The sequence below is a fragment of the Pelmatolapia mariae genome, linkage group LG4, assembly GCF_036321145.2.
Source record: "Pelmatolapia mariae isolate MD_Pm_ZW linkage group LG4, Pm_UMD_F_2, whole genome shotgun sequence".
NCBI classification, from domain to species: Eukaryota; Metazoa; Chordata; class Actinopteri; order Cichliformes; family Cichlidae; genus Pelmatolapia; species Pelmatolapia mariae.
The window spans coordinates 22,428,964-22,448,869 of record NC_086230.1 but is presented as its reverse complement, the minus strand read 5'-3'; the positions used below and the strand labels follow the sequence as shown (position 1 = coordinate 22,448,869).

Here is a 19,906-nt window from a genome sequence, read left to right as displayed (position 1 = left end):
AGTATGATTAACATGCCATCAGAGAAATAATTGCACTCAGCTGAAAAATGGTCTAATAAATGGATTACGAAATTTGATTAACTGCAGTTGGTCACACACGTTAGAAACCCAATTACTTTTGACAGATAGTCTCAATGCAACCTGCAGTAATTAACTGATAAATTACATGGCTCTGATTATACTGAACTTAGGTACCATAAAACAAAATTTTCAACCCAGAGATCTGCTGCAGTTTAAGTGCCATTAAAATGTGAAACTGTGTTGTTATTGATTCTTAATAGTGGCTAACCCCCACTGACTTTTAAACTAAAAAACATTAAGCTGAGTCCTTGGCTGGCCCGGTGTTGCAGATCAATGCCATGTAACATCCAAAAGGGAGAAATTCAAAATCAAAGCTGTCGCTATAGCAACGCCCCTGCCAGATTCCACCAATCAATGGAGTCCGTGGGGTTGTGAGATGCGCCGGGGAAAGGCCAGCGTCCTACATAAAGAGTCCAGGACAGGGAGCCGGGCATCACACAGGGCAACACACCTTTCTGCACACACATACGACAAAGGCAAAGCAGTGAGAAGAAGAAGGGTCAGGAAGAACGGAAGAGTGGAGAAAAGGACAAAGGAAGAGAAGGCGGGAATAACTAAGAAGATATGGTACGCTCATGTGAACAAGAGATTCCTGCCTGGGTCTGTGTGGGCACCCTGCTACTCTTGATCCACTCTGTCACAGTTAGCGGAGGTAAGATAGCAAATTAAAATCAGTAGTTTGAATTTTGCTACTAAAGAGTCTTCTTTCCTTTACATCTTTTTTTTCCACATCCTACACTGTAAGGGAAGCTGTATTGTTCTATTTCAGTCCAGCTCCCCCCATACAGTCATGGGTAGTAGGGCACAGCATGAATGTGTGGCTCGTGCCCAGCCTCAGGGCAATGGAGGGGTATTTATCTGTTCCACTCATCCTGTCCTCATCTGTTTGTGTGCCGGGTGCAGTGAAAGACGGATAAGTCCATTTGCCACTAGGCTTTGTGCCAGCACAGTAGTACAGCAGAGTGCAAGTGCTGAGAGGGAAAGCTCCCCTACTCCTTAAAAGAAGGGCTGATTGTGACAAAAGTTATTGAAGGCCACATTATGCTGCTGTTTGATGTGTGTACACAGACTCATTTAATCCTTATTTGTTAATGTGTATAAACCAATTCATGTTGATAGCTTTTTTCAAGCTTTAGTAGAAGAGGCACCACTTTTTAAGTTGTCTACTTTTAACTGAAATTCACATTTGTTATTCTTTTTCTAAAGAAAGTCTGGAAAAAGATGTAACAGTCATTGTGGGTCTTGGGATTTATATTTTTCAATTGATCACACCATGCCAGAATCATTTGTCAATACACACTCCCATATACTCAGCTGGATCACAGTGCTGGCTGGCTAATTGGAAAAATGTTACTTTGAAGTGGGAGCTCTTGATTGCAGTGGAGAAATAAAGACTGTGATGCATCCCGGGAAGCCAAGTGTGCTCCCCCTTGTGTCTCATTAAACCCCCAGTTAACAGGCCAAGAAGGCTGCTGATGGCTGTGGCAGAGCAGAATGGAATCAGCGACTTCTCATGCTGAGTCTTTCATGTATGATTCTCCAGTATGTGCCACTTGTATTTATGCTCAAGAGGACCCATAGAAGAAGCCATCTGCAATGGGGCTGCAGACTCAGGATTCTTTTTGGTGCACCTGGTATCTGATGTTGTCTGAGTCAGCCACCTGGCTTGTTGCTCTCACTCCCTATTAATTGAGGAGAGAGGAAGAGAAGGATGTGCAAGTCTGCTTTTTCCCCCAGCGCATTTTGCCAGTTGTGGTTTAGTCGAAAGAGGTGTGCTATTCCAGTTCTAGATGTGTCAAATATGATTTAACTTGTAAGAAAAAAGATAGAGAAAGAATCAATCTGTAATCAGAGATGAATAATACATTTTCTTTAAAAAAAAAAAAAAAAAAGCTCAAGTGATTGTTGAGTTTCTGACAAGTGGAAACCATCTTGCACTATTTTTTCCCCACAGCTGCCCTGAAGCATGATGTGGCATTGGATAGTGGAGCCACGGTGCTAAATCATACTATGAATTTAGTGCATCGTATGGAGACCCTGCTGTCCCTGGGAAACGGCAGTGATGTCACTCTCCGTGTGGAGACCATCAACACGGACGAAGTGAAGGTGATCCAGGCCCACAGCCTGGTTCTTACCCTGCAGAGTGATGTGTTTGAGGAGCTGCTGCTCAGCCGCAACACCAGCTCTGTGGTTCTGAGGGAGACGCCTGACTGTGCAGCCGTCTTTGAGAAGTTTGTCAGGTGAGTGGGACTGTCAGATGCCACGATTTATTGAGACGGATTTGTTACTGGGTCACATCGGAGATGACTAAAAAGATAGACAAGTTTCCTATTTTTCCTTTCTTTTCAGATAAGTAAAATGCTCCATCTCCATCTCTATTCTAAAATTACACTTGCTCTTTGAGGCTTGCAGTCTAAAATCAGAGAGTGTGGGCTTTTTTCAGTGACTCAGATGCGTACAGAAAAAAAGATTCAAAATATAGTATGCCCCACAGAAATGTTCCTTTCTTTTAACAATGCTTTCAAAAAATCTCTTTGCAGGTATCTGTACTGTGGTGATATTTCTCTGCGGCTAGATCAGGCTATTTCTCTACATAAGTTGGCCAGCAAGTACCATGTGTGGGGCTTGCAGCAGGGTTTGACCCAATATATGACTCAACATCTCTCCAGTGATTCACCCACAGGCCACGTGGTTGGTTGGTACAACTATGCTCTACAAATTGGGGACATAACCCTGCGGGACAGCTGTCTGCAGTACCTGTCCTGGAACCTGTCTTCTGTGCTGCAGAGCAGAGAATGGGGCTCCATCAGTGAAGACCTTCTTCTCTCCTTGCTCCAGCGTTCTGACCTCATTCTGCAGAGTGAGCTGGAGCTCTACGAGGCACTGGAGGGATGGATTAACCAGAACCAGCCTGTTCGTATGACAGTGGAGAGTGCCCTGAGGGCCGTTCGATATGGCATGATCCCCCCTCAGCATCTCTTCCGTCTTCAGAAACATTCCCCCCTCATGGTGAAGTATTATGAGTCAATCCGTGATCTCCTCTATCTAGCTTTCCAATTTCACTCTGCCTCGCCTATCCAGCTTGCCAAGTACTTTGATGTCAACTGCAGTATTTTCACTCCCCGTAACTACCTGTCCTCTGCCTGGGGATCACCTTGGATCATAAACAACCCTACCCGTGACGACCGGAGCTTCAGCTTCCAGACCCAGCTTGGACCCAGTGGCCATGACTCCAGTAAGAGAGTGACATGGAACGCCCTGTTCTCGCCTCGGTGGCTCCCGCTCAGTGCCAGGTCAACTTATACTGAACTGGGCGCTATGCAGCCCACCCGCACGGAGGGAGGTCGACCTCGCATCATTGTAACACCAGCCACTTCAAGCCCTGACTTTGCCGGCGTGAGTTTCCAGAAGACGGTGATTGTGATGACAAAGCAGCAGGGAAAAGTGGTGGTCAAGCATGTCTACAACTTCCACCAAAGCACAGAGGAAGCTGGGGATTTTCTGCTGGATGCTGATCTGCAGCGGCGTGCATCCGAATACCTGATTGACAGCTCCCTCTATCTGCACATTGTAATAAAACCTCTCTACCATACCCTTCTTGTTGCCAGGAAGTAAAAACAGGAATTCACTGAGGCCTCATCATCGGTGATCCACCCACACAGTCACATGCACATATTCCAAAGTACACTCATATCACAGTACATGTGTATGTGTCAGATCTGCGACAATTCCAGTGTTGATTAGTTTGTGCATTTTCCTGTCTTCCAACTAGTAAGAAAAGGATTTGTCTCATAAAATAAAGGACTCAAAATAACAGCTCATAAACTGCTCAGCAGTGATTATTACAGTAATGATGATGGGTTTTTCATGTTTTCATCCATATTGAGAAACAGTGTTACTGTACTGTATTTATCTGTTTTTGTGTGGCAGTTTTCCCCTTAAATGTATTCAATCTATGTGATCTAGTAAGAGAAGCAAGGCTGACATGGTTAGAACAGAGGAGTGATAGTGGCTTTATCAGGGTGTTTAATATGGAGCTACCAGAGAGAAGGAAAAGAGAAAACCACAGAGAAGATTTCTAGATGTAGTGAAGGACATGCAGAGGGTTGGTGTGGTAGAGGAGGATGCTAGGGAGAAGATGAGATGGAGGTGGATGATCTGCTGTAGTGAGCCCTAACGGGAACAGCTAAAAGAAAGAGAATACGATCTCAATGTTTTTTGAATAGGCCAGTAGACGTTTTCCTTTAAAATATAATGTTATTGATCTTACTTTTATGCATTTTCTCATCCAGTACTCTGTATAGAAACATTTACTACATGGCACCTAATTCCTGTGATATGCCCCTGTTTGGATCTTGCATGCCAAACAGTGGAAACTGAAGTGAAATCCCATTATGAGTGTTCCTTAGAATAATCTAGTTGACTTGCAAGACTGTAGAAACTTTAGGATAATTGCAGCCATTTGAGTATTTTTTTTCTTCTTCTTTTTATTGTTACACTTGAATGTTGCCTAGCTTTTAAAGAAAGTCCCTGTGTGATTCTCCTGGAACAAATAAAAAAATCTGTATGAGAAAACACAATTAGAAAAAAATGTATGTGGTGACTAGTAAGGATTTCCAAAATAAACTTTGATAAACTAAAATTAAGGTAATCTTTTCTTGTGTTTTTTTTGTTTTTTTGTTTTTTTGTTTTTTTGTTTTTTTTGGGGGGGGAGGGGGGGATCTTAGATTACCGGGAAATTGCCTGGAAACTACAGTCCTCGTGATGCTTTGCGCGCGGCCGGACGTACGTCATCGGAACCTTCAGCTGTCAGACTTTGGCCACCCTGCAGGTTTTGTTAGCAAACTAACGCGAACTCTGCGACTTTATTTAAAGTTGTGCATTCGTCTGCTAACCGATTTTGGAGCTTAAAAGCTGGCGATTGAAGCGCAAAGCTTGCACGAAGACGAGGCGACTCGTTTTTAATCGCTGCTAGCTCTTGCAACACAAGCCAGCGATATACGAGCGAGTGTAAGAGTAAATGCAGGGAGGGAGGGAGTAAAAAAAAGGCAAAAGTCTTTGTGCTTCCCTTCCCCCTCATCAAAGCGAAGGGGAAATGTCTCTGTCCAAAGGAGGTAAGTGTCTTTGTTTTGCTCTCTTTAAAAAAATAATTAAGTAAATAAATAGCCGTGCATTTATTTGAAACGCCGACGGGCAGTTTGTGGGGAAGTATTTTAGCTAGCTTTGTATAGGAAATGTAACCTTACCAGGTGGAGAGCTGCATGTATGAGAAGAGGGAAAAGAAGCTAGCCAGCATGTCTCTTCTTCAGCTTCCTATCGTTATACCCACTCCTGACATCCTGGTATCTCTGGTAGCGTATTCATCACTAACATGCTGAAGGCGCTTCCACTCTATACTTTATGTGATTAGTATTATGGCTAAAAGAATACCACCGCGTCGCTTCGTTTAACTTCCCGTGTTGTGGTTAGCTAACAGCATTTTATTTTACGACAAAAAAGGACTTTCGCCAAACTTGCCCCTCAGCTGGAAATCACAACGCTTACCTCCCGTGTTTCTGTAAAGTAGAGCACACTGGGATTACAGGTGTTTATATTTTTAGTACCCCCTCCTCTCTCCTGACTAATGAATCATCTATTTTTCGTCTCCTTTTGTTTTGGTCAGTCTGTTAGCGCAAAAGGTATTTTTAGCCTCGCGTCCGTGAAAATACCTTTTGTATTTTTTGTGCGTGTGTTTGTGGCGTTTTTTCCCCCTCGCTGTGGAAATTCTTTTCTTTTTAAAGCAGGCGGCGAGGCCAAGCAGCCAGGGCCAGTATCACACACAGTTAAAAAAAAACACACCTTGGAAAAAAAAATCAAGGTTCTTCCTCTGCGTCACACAATGCGTGATGATGATCATACTGATGATGTCAATTTACATCTCAAGTTGACCGCTTGTGCTATTACACAATCGCGTTAGCGTTACCAAGGCTGGGAGTGTTCGGTGTTTTTGAGACGGCTGGGTTAGATTGGCTGGGTGCTATTCAGACAGTCTCAGCCTTTGGCCTACCATAGCATGTTTTGACTTGCAGCAAGCAGTCTGTTGACAGTTCATTTGCTGCAAGCAGATAGCTGCTACACAGGTTCTGTGCTCTTATTGCTGCGTGCAAAGCGGGTTGTGGAAGGATTTTTTTCCCTTTCTTTTGGCCACTACAAGGAGTTGTAATTTCCCCGGTCAGTGGTGGTGTGGGTCTAAGAGCACTGCATGGCATTGTGGAGGCATGTTTGGAGATTGGGTTCTCTCTAACACACTGATAGGGTTGTGTGGAAGATTATCTGGGCATGAGTCATCATTGTCTTTATATGGACCCACTCTAAGGCTGGAACTTCCTGATGGTGACTCGCTGCACAGCTATTGGCACTTTAAGCCCATGCACAATCCAGAAATTCTTGTTCACATTATGTATAGCATTGCTGTTCTCTGGGTATTTTCCAGTGAACATCACTGGATTTCTAAGAATCCAATATGCTGTTTGTAGTGGTTGACCTGAATGAACATCTTCCTGTGTATGAAAAAAAAATAATGCAGAATACGTCTAATATTTGCTTATAAAGCAAGTCTTTAGTGCAGACACTGGCATGGTTCCTTTTATGGGTTACTTCTGAAAAAGGCATGAGTTTCTGGGTAAGCACTAGGATTTTTTCCTCCCTAGAAACACTCTCTACTCAGAGCATTTCTGAGAAAATGTCTGTTTCCATAATTTATTTTTAATTCCATGTGCAGCTTGATATACTTTGACTGTGTTTATTGTCATGGCACTATTGTGTCCTCTGAGGCTCAGTTTGCAAGAGGGACAACAAGCGAGCCAGCTGAAATGACCTCATATTTCCCAAAGGGTCCTGACAGTTTTTGAGTGTTTAAGCGGATGTGTCCCGTCTGACTGGCTGTGACTCATATCCCATTGCCCTATGGTTGCTACAGGGTCACTCCACACACCACATGCTGTGTCCCCAAACAGGACGACTACCTGACAGGAGATCATATTTCAAAGCCACTGAAACGTCACTGCACATAACTCCCACATAACTCAAACGACAACATGCACATATATCTTATTGCTTAGGTAGTTTTTTGCATGCTGCAGGAAGTCTTTGTTAAATGCATTCAAAAGCTTAAAATCAGCTTTGGTATTTGAGATGTGTCAGTAATGTTGCCCTAATTTTCTTTGCATGGGGACAGGCTTGTCTTATTTGTCATGTCATCAGAAGACTGAGTGCTCGCGCTTTATTCCACGCAGAGGAAATGCAAAATCTATTTTTGACCGAGCATGTGTGAGTAAATCACACTCAATCTCTCCCTACCACATGAGGCTACTGTAGTCTGTCCAGACACTGCAGGCTTATTTTAGAGTTGCAGCACAAAATGGATGTGTCTAGGTTTCATTGGTTGGCTATAGAAATCTAAAATCGTTGTAGAAAGTTCACTTCCCTTCCAGCTTGAGCTACCAAAGGAGGGGTTTACCCAAACATACTTCCTCCACACTGGAGTGGTGTGACTCACTCAGTGAAAGCAAGTAACAACGACAGCTAAAAAATCAAAGTTTTTGCCAATTGTTGCTAGTTTTCCTTTCTAAAACTGAAGGTGACTTACTTGCACATTGATCTAGTTTCTCTGAACTATGGTTAGAACAATTACATCACATCCTAGTGGGCGAAACTGTGGCCTCGCAGTCCCAGCGCATGCAGATAAAAGTCAACAAGGTCTTCTGTTTCTCCTCTCAAGCCTGGAACAAGAGCAAGCATGCTCGACACAAGTGTCAAGAGGAGTCGAAAGCTATTTTTTTTCCCCCCCTTGTTGTTCCTCGTAAGCTCGGTAGCTGTGTCATTCTGGCAGAGACTCGCAGCCTCTTGTGGGAAGTCTCAGAGGCTGCTGGTAAACTGTGTTTATGAATGGGTGGCTGTCAGGGAATTAGCAGAGAACCTCCCACAGCTGCAGAGTTTGGACCATAGTTTGCTCTCCACACAACAAAAAAATGTACAAAGAACTCGAATTTGTTTTTGTAAAGAAAAAAAAAAAGGAAGGATTGTATTGGTTAAACACGCAAAACATGCCAGGAAGGAAGGCTTGATTCCACTGCACCCCCTCACACCCCCGCTTCATTTGAGTCATCATACCAGTGCTGATTAGTCATTTAGTCCACCTTCTCTCTATGGAAGGGCCTTAGCTTTGGGCACACCTAATCTCCAGTTAGATAACAGGTCATTTGCTATAGTTTGCGTAAGCGGAAGGCTACAGCAAAGTGATTGACTTTTAAAGTGCTCTTTACTACCAGAACAGAAAAGGAATAAAAAAACCATATCAATAAGCAAATGTGGATTATTAATAAAAAGGCAGTAGTTGAAACTAAGTATTCTGAACCTCAATTTTCATCTTTTGTTGTGCAGAGGATGGCAGCTTTACACTCGGTGCCAAATAGCCTTTTAAGTTTTGCAAGAAGGGATGAATAATTGCTCCACTGAAAGGACTGCTAATTATACAACTTGTGGTTTCTACTGCATACAGCTTTATTGATCACCACATACTGAGATGGCAATGTTTTATTCATTTTTTTTATGGTTTTGCTTTAAGGGAAGAAGAAAAGCCCTGGGCTGAAGCTGGCCAAAGAAGTTTTTGCAACGCCAGCACCAGAAGTAACAGCGTAAGGCTATTTTTTAATATTGAGATAGTGAGCCATACTTCTCAAAGTTGGCTCAAATAGATTGATAAATCTCAGTTACATTACAACTGAGCATAGAATTGCTGTTGCTTATTTATTTCCTGTTTTCCTGCAGGCCCCCTCGAGATCTTGACTCTAAAGCTTGTGTCACAATTGGAGATCAGGTAAAGCTGGCTCTGTGTTCCTCAGAAACATGCAATTCTATTGATTTTTCCTGAGCTAAATACATGCAATATCACAACTTTTCACTTCTTGGTCTAGAACTTTGTGGTGAAGGCAGATGACTTGGAGCAGATTGAAGAGCTGGGGAGGGGAGCGTATGGTGTGGTGGACAAGATGAAACATGTGCCCAGTGGTGTTATCATGGCTGTCAAGGTAGGCTGCAAAGCTACTACTCTGGGTACCTGATTTATCATCTCTGTAAATGCACTGTGCTTTTAAAATAGTAATATAAGTGATAGATGTATCCGGTATATGACCTCAGCTTGTAAACACTTGGAGCCTTCCAACTCAGTGACTCAATGTTTGAGGGGCAATGTAGATATAAGGAGCGCCATGGACAATTTGATTTAAGCTATACCTGCCCTAGTTCGTGCATTTATTACAGATTTCTCCCATATTGGCTTCCCTTCATTGGCTCCTTGTTAAATCAAGAATTGAATTTAAAATCCTTCTCCTTAGGTCTTGAATAATCAGGCCGTGTCATATCTTAAAGACCTCATAGTATCATATTACCCCAACAGAGCACTTTGCTTTGAGACTGCAGGCTTACTTTTCTAAAAGTAGAATGGGAGGCAGAGCTTTCAGCTATCTGGCCCCTCTCCTATGGATCCAGCTCCCAGTTTGGATTCGGGAGATGGACACGCTCTCTATTTTTAAGGTTGGAGTTAAAACTTTCCTTTTTGATAAAGCTTATAATTAGGTCTTGATCAAGTGACCCTTAAACACCTCTTATGTATGCTGGTATAGAGTCAGCCTGCTGCAGGACCTCATGTGATGTACTGAGCACTTCTCCACTTACCTGTGTTTATGCACCACTGCAGCATGCCATTACAGTTTTGCCTTCTGTCTCCCTGAGTTTGTGTTTTGTCTCATCTCTTTTTCCCTCATCCTCCAACCAGTCACAGTCGATGGCTACCCCTCCCTGTGCCTGGTTCTTCTGAAAGTTTCGTCCTGTTAAAAGGGACATTTTCCTTCCCACCATTTCAGAGTGCTTGCTTGTAGCGAGTCTTGTTGGATTGTTCGGATTTTCTGTCAGACACTGTTGGGTCTTTACCTTAATGTAAAGCACCTTTAGGTGACTGTTGTGGAGCCTTGGCACTCTGTAAATAAAGCTAAATTGAATGGTGCTGAAACTGCAAATCTATGATATTTGTGTCACCAGAGGATCCGTGCCACAGTCAACACTCTGGAGCAGAAGAGGCTGCTGATGGACCTGGACATTTCCATGAGGACCGTGGACTGCTTCTACACTGTGACTTTCTATGGCGCCCTGTTCAGAGAGGTGAAGCCAGTGTTTAAATGTCATTCGTGTATGACTGCAGTGGCTGTGCACTGTGTGTTTCTCACCTTATTAATGGTCAATCATCTTTTTGGGTTTTTTTAGGGTGATGTTTGGATCTGCATGGAACTGATGGACACATCTTTGGATAAGTTCTACAAGAAAGTTATTGAGAAGGGCAGAACTATTCCCGAGGACATCTTGGGCAAGATCACAGTAGCGGTAAGTCACGTCCTCAACATTTTAAAGCCAGTATCACTAAGATTAGGTGGATGCACATGTGCATGCAAATATTTTAAAGGAGTAGCTCACTTTCCTTTTCTTTAGAAGAAACGCTTACTTTCTTCTTAAGAGGAAGATAATTAGAATGACAGTTTGTGGTTTTGCTGGTGAACAGCAGCTGGGCGTAGAGACTTTCTAGAATCTTGCCGTCACATTGGGGTCGCCAGTCAGGCGGAGCTACAGTTTGAGATGCTCAGTATGGATGCTCTGATAAGCGTTTGTCAGAAAATTCTCACAAGTCCCTCCAGTTCTGCAAACATTTTACATTTCTGCACGTGTATGATTTGGAAAAATATCGTAACTTTGATGTGTGCAAACCCCCAAAAATACAACAGTAAGAAAATGGTTTAAACAGCAAATTTGAATTTGTGTTTTTTGCAGAGCATAAGGCTCGTTTGATTGCTGTGAAGCCTTTAAAAAAAACTGAGAAGTTTAAGAGTAATAAAGTTTATGCAAAGGACAGTGTTGCATTGAAAATAGATATGATTATGTGGTGGAAATCACTGCATGGGCTATGCAAGACTTCAGGAAGCTTTTAAAAAGACTCATGAGAAACTTTGCTGAATTATGAAAACGTAAACACAACAAATGTGGCACTGAACTGTTACATTATTGTGACATTATTGTTTTTAGAACTACACAATTTGGTCTCTTTGTTTCCACAACACACACACACACACAGACCAAACGCTACCATTAAAAGTTATGCAGCACAGCAGGAGAATGCACAACTTCTTTTCAAACTTGTTTGCATCAAATTGTAAATGAGCATAACGCAACCTCCTGTTTTTAAATTTTCCATATCAGATATGTTTTATGTTCAAATAAATGTTAGGTATGAATCATTTGCAAAGCACCATATCCTTTTGTCCTAGCATAACACCAAAATATTATATATATATATATATATCAGGGGTGCAACGATACTCGTATCAATATTGAACCGTTCGATACAGTGCTTTCGGTTCGGTACGCATATGTATCGAACAATACAAAATTTTTAATTTATTTTATCAACTTTTCTTCTGACGATGCTGTCTGTGTTAAGCTCAGTGGATCTGCGTTCGACTTATCCGCCTAGGCTGCACTGTCGAGCGCAGATCCACTGAGCGCAGCGCAAGCTAACAAGACAGAAGCTAAGCTCGTTGCAACATGGCAACTGCCTCAACGCTAGCCGAAATTGAACCTCCCCCACCCTCATTCAGATCTGGCGTTTAGTACTATCTTACCCTGATGGTAAGTGCGTCATGGACAAAAGTAAAACAGTATGTCAAATGTGCCACGCAATGCTCAATTTGTGGGAACTAGTGCGTTAGCGCAGTTAGCTCGTTAACGTGTTGACGCCGTCCAGCCCCACGCACGGGGCGATCTGCGGTAACTTGTTAACGGAGATTTGCCGCGTTATGGCGTTAACATCATTTTAACGAGTTTAACGCTGACAGCACTAGTGGGAGCACAACGAATATGACTGCACATTTACGCCGACATCATTCTAGTGCAAAGACAAGTGGAAGCAGACAAAAACAACAAGCACGCATGCTACAAACTTTACCCGAGTCATTTAGACAGCCGTTAGCACATGATTCTCCTTATGAGGACCTGATATGTTTAATATGCTGCTGAGAATATACCCCAGAAAAAGCGTATAGTATAGCTTTTATTTTGGAAAGAGCCATTTCTCTGTAATAAACTCTCTTTTCCAAAGATGAGGGATTTCTCCATCAGATTTATTTTTTTTATTATTTTGTTGTTTCAGCAACATTAAATTTAAAAACTGTACTTTTGAGTTAAAATATATATTTATAATTTTAATAAATGACAAATTAAAAAGGCATGAACATTTTTTTGTATTGAAAAAATATCGAACCGTGACACCAAAGTGTCGAACCGAACCGTGAATTTTGTGTATCGTTGCACCCCTAATATATATATATATCTTCTTTTTCTGAAATTTTGTTTCTGAATAACTCTGCAAACTTGACACGTGCAAAGTGAAATAAAATACATTTTATTATTGTGCGTAGAAAATATTCAGTGTAGTCACTGTGATCTAATCGAAAGCTTGCATTTGAGTATTTCTTGAATATTTTTCTGTTATTTATTCTACAGATTGTAAAGGCATTAGAACATCTGCACCGTAACCTGTCAGTGATACACAGAGGTAATCAAAAGATCAAATCACAAATGTACAGATTTTTCTCATCATTTTTAATCTTGTATGTGCTCTCTTACACTCTTAACAATGTTTCTCACCAGATGTAAAGCCCTCCAATGTTTTGATCAACACCTTGGGCCAAGTGAAGATGTGCGACTTTGGCATTAGTGGCCACCTGGTGGATTCGGTGGCTAAAACGATGGATGCAGGTTGCAAGCCCTACATGGCGGTGAGTGAGGACTGTCAGAGCCTCTGCTGCCCAACAGTCTAAGCTTTCAGACATCCTCCCTGAAATGTCAGCTCACAAAACCAGAGCATTATTTTAAATAGTCTTGAAAGTTTTCCTATTTTGGATACTTCAGAATGTTCAATGATTCTAATTCATGTCTGACTTTGAGATTATTTTTTTAAATTTGTTTATTAAAAAAAATAGAAAAGTAATGATCAAATATTTGTACCACTTATCTGTTCCTAATGTTTTCTTTTTCAGCCTGAGCGGATCAACCCTGACCTCAACCAGAAAGGCTACAGTGTCAAGTCGGACATATGGAGCCTCGGTATCACAATGGTGAGCAGAGCTGTACATGGAAATTTGAATCTTTTCTACCTGCACACAAAGAAATGTTTTCAAAAAGTAGTGCTGCCTCGTAGCATCCACTGACTTACTGTTTTTACTCGCATGCAGATAAAACCACGTTTAAAGGTTGCAAACCGTCCTTTTTCTGTTAGATGATGAACGCTTTTATGTGCTCTGCTGCTTCGAGTTTATTTTGGATCCACACCAGTCACACAGATGGCAGCCACCACACTCACAATGTTGGTTCAGTCTTATGTAATCATCTGTCCATTGTCCTGTCAATCAGAGCAGTTAATATGTCACAGTAATAAAATGATAAACTCGATTTTCTTGTCAGAAATCATGAGAACGAATATGCAAACAATGGCATTCTGCCTCGGGTTGATTTGTGTAACTAACCATTTGGTGAGATACAATGCTACCAGCTAATGCTGAGTCATGGTGACCATTACACTTTTGATAACCGAGCCACACGGATTCCATTTCATTCGGCTGATAATAGTAGTTCATGGTGGTTTCAATTAATATATAACATGGCTTACAGATTGCTAGAACTTTTAACTCATTTTTACTTTCACTCTTAAGTCTGATTGCTCTGACATGAAGGATACATTTCAGGCTTCTCAGTAAAAACTGGTCTAATTCAAGACAAATGCTGATTAAATTTTTTTTTAAATCAATTTTTTTATGTTGCATGAAACCATGTATATGTATATATACCATGTATATACATGAAATGCATTTACACTCACTGGCCACTTTATTAGTTACACTTTGATAGCACCGGCTTGGACCCTTTTTGGCTCCAGAACTGCTTTAATTTTTCAGCAAAGTGCTGGAAACATTCCTCTGAGAATTTTGTTCGTCTTGACATGTTGGCGTCACAATTATTGCAGATTTGCCAGCTTTGCATCCTTGAAATGAATCTCCCATTCCGCCACGTACCAAACATGCTCTGTTGGATTAAGACTTGGTGACTGTGGAGGCCATTTGTCCTGTTCAACCACCAACTTGAGATGGTTTGAGCTTTGTGACATGTCAAGTTATTCTGCTGGAAGAAGCATCAGAAGATCATAACAGGATAAAAATGGTCAGCAGCAATACTCTGGTGGTTTGTGGCATTTTAATGCTGCTCAGTTGATTCAAAGGGATCCAGTGCAACACTTTTATGATCCTTATGCCAAATTCTGACCCTACCATCGAATGATGAAGTAGAAATCCTTCTGTTGCTCAATTTTGGTGTGCCTGTGTGAATTGTACCCTAAGTTCCCTGTTCTTAGCTGACAGGAGTGGCCTCCACTATGGTCTTATGCTGCTGTAGCCCATCTCCTTCAAACTTTAAAGTGTTGAGATGCTCTTCTCCATATCTTGGTTATAATGAGTGGTTATTTGAGTTTCACTTGGATTCCTGTCAGCTCAAAGCATTCTGCTTCTGCTATCTGTTATCATCACCCAAGTCATTTTAATCCAGAGAATTCCGACTCGCTGGATTTTTTTTTTTTTGTTTGTTTTTGTTCCATAGATCGGGAGTGTTTTCTTAAATACTCAAACCAGCCTGTCTGGCACCAATGGCCATGTCCATCCAGTTCTGATGCTTGGTTTGAAGTGTTTACGTGCCTGAATGCACCGATGCCATGTGATTGGCTGATTAGATATTTGTATTGGTGAGCAATTGAACAGGTGTACATAATGAAGTGGCCAGTGAGCGTAATAAAAGTTTCCAATTGTGCAAAATTCAAATTCTGTAGAAAGAAATTTTGCAAAATGTGCCGAGTTTCTGCAAACATGAAAGTGAACCAGTACATGTAACATGTAATCATGAAGTTGAGCTGTAATGAGTACAGTATTTGTTGAATTCTCCTTTCTTTTCTTCCTAGATTGAACTGGCCATTTTGAAATTTCCCTACGACTCATGGGGAACTCCCTTCCAACAGCTCAAACAGGTGGTGGATGAACCTTCTCCACAGTTGCCTGCTGACCGTTTCTCCCCAGAGTTTGTAGATTTCATCTCACAGTGGTGAGTTTCACCTTAGATCGCAATCATTAACTTGTGCTTTAAAAAAAACCAAAAAACAGGAAGTAAACACTGAGATCCAGCAGGGGTCAGTGTTTGCCGTTTGTTTACTGAAAGAGGTGGGGGAGAGAGTTTCTGTGTGTAACAGGACATGAGACCATGCTCACATATTTTAGTACTTCTTTTGTATAGTTTTTGTATAAAATTAATTTTTTTTCTCACTTTTGCATTTCTTTTGTTTTACAGCTTAAGAAAGAAGCCCAATGAACGACCGGCTTACACAGAATTGATGGTTAGTTGTTTGTAAATATTTGATCACTTTCTCAAAAATTCCAAACACCTGTTATGTAACAAGCAGTTTTGCCGCCATTAGCATTCCTGCCATGAAGATCAGTGTCTCGTTCTTTTTTTTGTCCACAAGAGGGCAGCCTTGTTCTTTTAACCCAACAAACCTGTTAAATTATGTGCATTTAACATGTAAATAACAAGAGAGCTGCAAGTAGAATGTTTTCCTGCCATTCTGAAACATTATTTATTTTCTATTTATATGTATATATATAATTTTTTTTATGCAGAAACATCCATTTTTCACCCTGCATGACTCCAAAGAGACAGACGTGGCCAGTTTCGTCAAGGTCATCCTGGATGACTGATGGGGTAACTCCAGGCTCCGCCTCATCGGGGATAGGCGGGACCTCTCAGCAAACGAACCTATGGCCTACCTTTTTGTGAAAACTCACTGGAATGACAGACTCATGCACCCACACACAACAAAGGGGGTGACCCAAAGACTGACAGCAGCCCATCAGCACTGGAGTTGGACAGCAGTGGTGATATGAACTTGTGCGGTCAACTGGAGAGGTTTTAATTCACTCTCCAGCAGTTATGCAGTACGACAAAATATGAACTCACCCCAATTTGTTGTTCTTATCTTGTTCAGTCCCCCCCCCCCCCCCCCCCCCCAAAAAAAGTCCTTATTTTAACTCTCTCTAAAGCAGACAGAGCCAGCCTTTATTTGTTTGTGACACATATTTTATGCATACTTTCAATTATATCTGCAAAACCATCAGTTAATGTGTATGTTGTTCTTGTACTGAAAGCTATATTTGCATATCCGTTTGTATCCGTTTCAATACTGTAGCTCATTGAAAAGTGTGAATTTTACCACACTAGGGCCTTACTGGTCAGCTCGGATCAGGTCTGACCTGGTTGCTGCCCACGTGTGATTGATCAGTGCAGGGGCTCCAGTTGTCGCGGGCCAAGCTGTGTGGCAGGCTCCGGAGCTGAGACAAAACGCAAGAAATGTCAAAGGTCATATTCTGGATAAGTGGAGTCGCACAGATCTGATCCATGCAGTGAGCCCTCCCCGCATTATGTTTTTTTTTTGGGTATTACAGAGTTGGCTCCTGTGCTGCCATTGTTACTGCCTGGTGGTGTTCAGGGGTTTGCCTAATCAAGCTCACAGCTTCGTCTTCTATGTGCCATTTTGCAAATCGTTCTCATGACTTACTGCATTAAATAATTTGTGTTCTTTTTTGCATTTGTTCTTTCCTGTGTTTTGTTTTGTTCTTTTTTTTTTTTTTTTTTTTCCCCAACCACCCTTTTAACCCCACCCCCTCCTCCTCTCAGTTCCTTCTTATCTTATTGATTCTGGTTGTTTTTGTTTTAGAGATCTTTTTATGCCTTACACAGGCAGTATGTTAGGGAAATAATTTATGTTTTGAAGATGTAAATATCTTTGTTTTGTTTTTGTTTTTTTTTTCTTTTTAAATGTAAGATGACACTGTCCCAACCTGTCCCGGTGTAGATGAATGGTAGAGTGGTTGGATTAGTTCGTTTTAATGCAGTGTGACACGCATGCACACAAAACTCACAGGGCAAGCTGACTGGGCCAGGACTGATGTGCTCCACCACTCAGGTTTCTGCGCTCTCCTATCAGTACTCAAAGATGACACCCCCCCCCCCCCCCCTTGTTCCCCCCTTGTCTCCCCCCCCCACCCCCGGTCATCTTCATGAGTACTGGACCAAGATCCTAATTTTATTTAACTTTTTTCTTTAGTCCATGGCGGGCAGCCATCATTGTTTCTCTCAGACCATCCTATGCAGAGCTCCATGTGCACACAGCAAGAGGCCCTTGTTATGTGGCAGTTTCCCCACCCAGAAGTGTTAAGAGACTGAGATGGTGATGGTATTGATGGTGGCGATAACTGCCGGGCCTCAGTTCATGGCTAGTACTCTCTGCCCCTCTGGTTTACACTGTAGTGCTACCTTTTTAAGTCGGTGAATTAGGAGTATTTATGATTGTTAATAAGGGAAAAGCTAGCAACACCACAAAGAAGCTGCTGTGGGGTTGTTTTTTTTCTTTCGTTTTTTTTTTTCGGCCTTCTTTGCATGGCCATTCCCTTGGTGTGTAAAAGTGAGTTTTTACGCTGATCACAATGAGAATGGAACACTTGCTCTACCTCTTATTCCTTCACTCTATTTGCCACCTCTTCACTGGGTGGGAATGACAAACTTGAACTACGGACAGACAAAAAAATAAATAAATAAATGCTTTATTGTTCAGTAACTAACTTTGATGTCATTATTCCTGCATGTGTACCAATAAAACTTTGCAAGGGTAATGCAGGCATTACGGTACAGCTCTGAAGTTTAAATCTGAGTCAGACGTTACAAGTTAGAAAGTTGTTTGGAGTGACATTTAATCAGACAGTGTGTCAAAGATGGACGCAGCCTACAACTTTTTGCCTTAAACCTAAATTCCATACAATTGCCAGCAGTGGGTGACTGGTTTACAAAACACAAGATTCTTTATCTACAAGGAAAATGCTGCTCACTTGATGTCAACAAGCATTTAATGAGTTTAAGGTTTCACTCGGTAGTTTAAAGTAATGAAAAAGCAAAAGTTGTCCATTTGTAAATTTGGTCTTGGCTAAAGTCAAGGCTTCAGAAAGAGTCCAGTCAAGAGTTTTGTTGGGTTTTTGTTTGTTTGTTTTCCAGTATTGTCTCTTTGTAGATGTCTTCCAGTACACTGTACACTTTAATTGGCCTGTATGATCCACAAGCATCTAAATTTTTACTTGCATGTTAGTAAGAATTCCACTTTAGACATTTGTTTGTGCAGCCATGCACTCTTGCATGAGATAAAGAAGCCGACTGATGCAATTGTCACCAAGCCGTCTGTCCTGCACTTTATGCTGTAAAGTGCAGGATATAATGTAATTGAGGAAAGAGAGACAACTGCATACATCTATTGTTAAGTGTTTTTGCTCAGAGGAAAAAAATCAATCACCTCTGACTCATTAGCTGCACGCTGTGATAAACGACACTTAAACGTCTCTTGCGTCCTAGTGTGGGCAGTTTTCAGTTGAGGACATTGCATTTTGCTCTTGAAGTATGCCTGTGGCAGTAACACCGCAGTTACTGCTTGTGTAAACGTCCTTATGTAATTACACTGACGTGAATGCACATTTTTGGGAAGGCAGTGACCCTTAATGGGTGCGTGATGAACAGGATTCCTTTATTTTGTAGACTCTTTCTGATTGCTTTAAAAGAAAAAAAAAAACACGTGTCAACAGTGCAGTTCAACAAAAGCTTACTTTGAGCAGCCTATTCTGCCTCTAGTGTGTCAGGCAGAGGCCTATGATTTCACGCCAGGACGAGAAAACTCAATGCCAGTAGACTGCAGGCAGTGGTCCAGTGTTGTGCAGTAGAGGGGGATTGTCAGCCAAGCTAAAGACACGCTTTTTAAGAAAGTAGGCTTTTGATGATGGCTTACATAATGCTACACAAAAGATTGTCGTGTGAAGGGGGAAAACAGCTAACATCTGCTTGAATTAGTGTCCCAGCTCAGCCTAAAGTGCACTGTGATGGGGAAGTTAAGATGCCAAAACAGGTTATGACATAATCCTAACTTATAGACACTAATTAGGAAAAAGCTATGGTTTTTTATTTTTAATACTCCACCTCATTCTGGATATTTCTGCTGTGGTTTCAAGTGACTATCGCATATTTCTGACTATCTTAGCACGTCATCAATCAGCAGGCAGATGTTGGGGTCTGTGCTGATATTCTTTTTTCTGTTCAACCTTTACAATCTCATTTTAAATTCTCAGATAGGTCTCATTCAACAAATAAGCACTAGTGGATTAAACTGATGCCTATTTTTTGCCTGGTGTAGTAAAGTTTGGGAACTCTTGCTGTTGCCCCAAGGGTCCTGCAGATGGACAGAAGAGTGCCAGACAAGACAAAGTATGTGCACTCCATTTTGGAACTGTTTTCTTAATCTTATGCCAGATCTCACGATCTCCTGACCTGCCTGCGTCCTTCAGATCGAAGTTCGAGTGGAATTTTTTTTTCCAAGCCATTAAACAACTCATTAGTGTCTCACACATGCATACTCTTACACATACAATCACGGCACCCACTGATAACTCTGTTTGCTAATTATCATAATTAGTGGGTGTAATGAAAACTGTGAGAAAACTCGGGACATCAGCCCTCGTCGAGCCACTCTGAATCAGTAGCCTTCTCTTTCTCTACTCCTTGCCAGGGAAAATGTGGCCATTACCGTGCCCTTTGAGGGCAGATGCACAAGAAGCAG

The 19,906-nt window shown here is 41.7% G+C and overlaps 2 protein-coding genes across 2 annotated transcripts; both read left to right on the top strand.

Moving 5' to 3' along the window:
- The first annotated feature begins 475 nt into the window (after window positions 1-475).
- On the top strand, window positions 476-4,710 carry btbd17b (BTB (POZ) domain containing 17b). Its single transcript, XM_063471928.1, has 3 exons — window positions 476-733; window positions 2,036-2,321; window positions 2,622-4,710. The coding sequence occupies exons 1-3, from the start codon at window positions 646-648 to the stop codon at window positions 3,694-3,696; spliced, it is 1,449 nt and encodes a 482-aa protein (XP_063327998.1). The 5' UTR covers window positions 476-645; the 3' UTR covers window positions 3,697-4,710.
- Window positions 4,711-4,880: 170 nt separating this feature from the next.
- On the top strand, window positions 4,881-16,260 carry LOC134625451 (dual specificity mitogen-activated protein kinase kinase 6-like). The gene is made up of 12 exons (XM_063470673.1): window positions 4,881-5,195; window positions 8,687-8,756; window positions 8,890-8,938; window positions 9,036-9,149; window positions 10,159-10,278; window positions 10,381-10,497; window positions 12,667-12,718; window positions 12,814-12,941; window positions 13,203-13,280; window positions 15,167-15,306; window positions 15,550-15,595; window positions 15,879-16,260. Exons 1-12 carry the CDS (start codon window positions 5,177-5,179, stop codon window positions 15,954-15,956), a joined length of 1,011 nt encoding a protein of 336 aa, XP_063326743.1. The 5' UTR covers window positions 4,881-5,176; the 3' UTR covers window positions 15,957-16,260.
- Window positions 16,261-19,906: the final 3,646 nt, after the last annotated feature.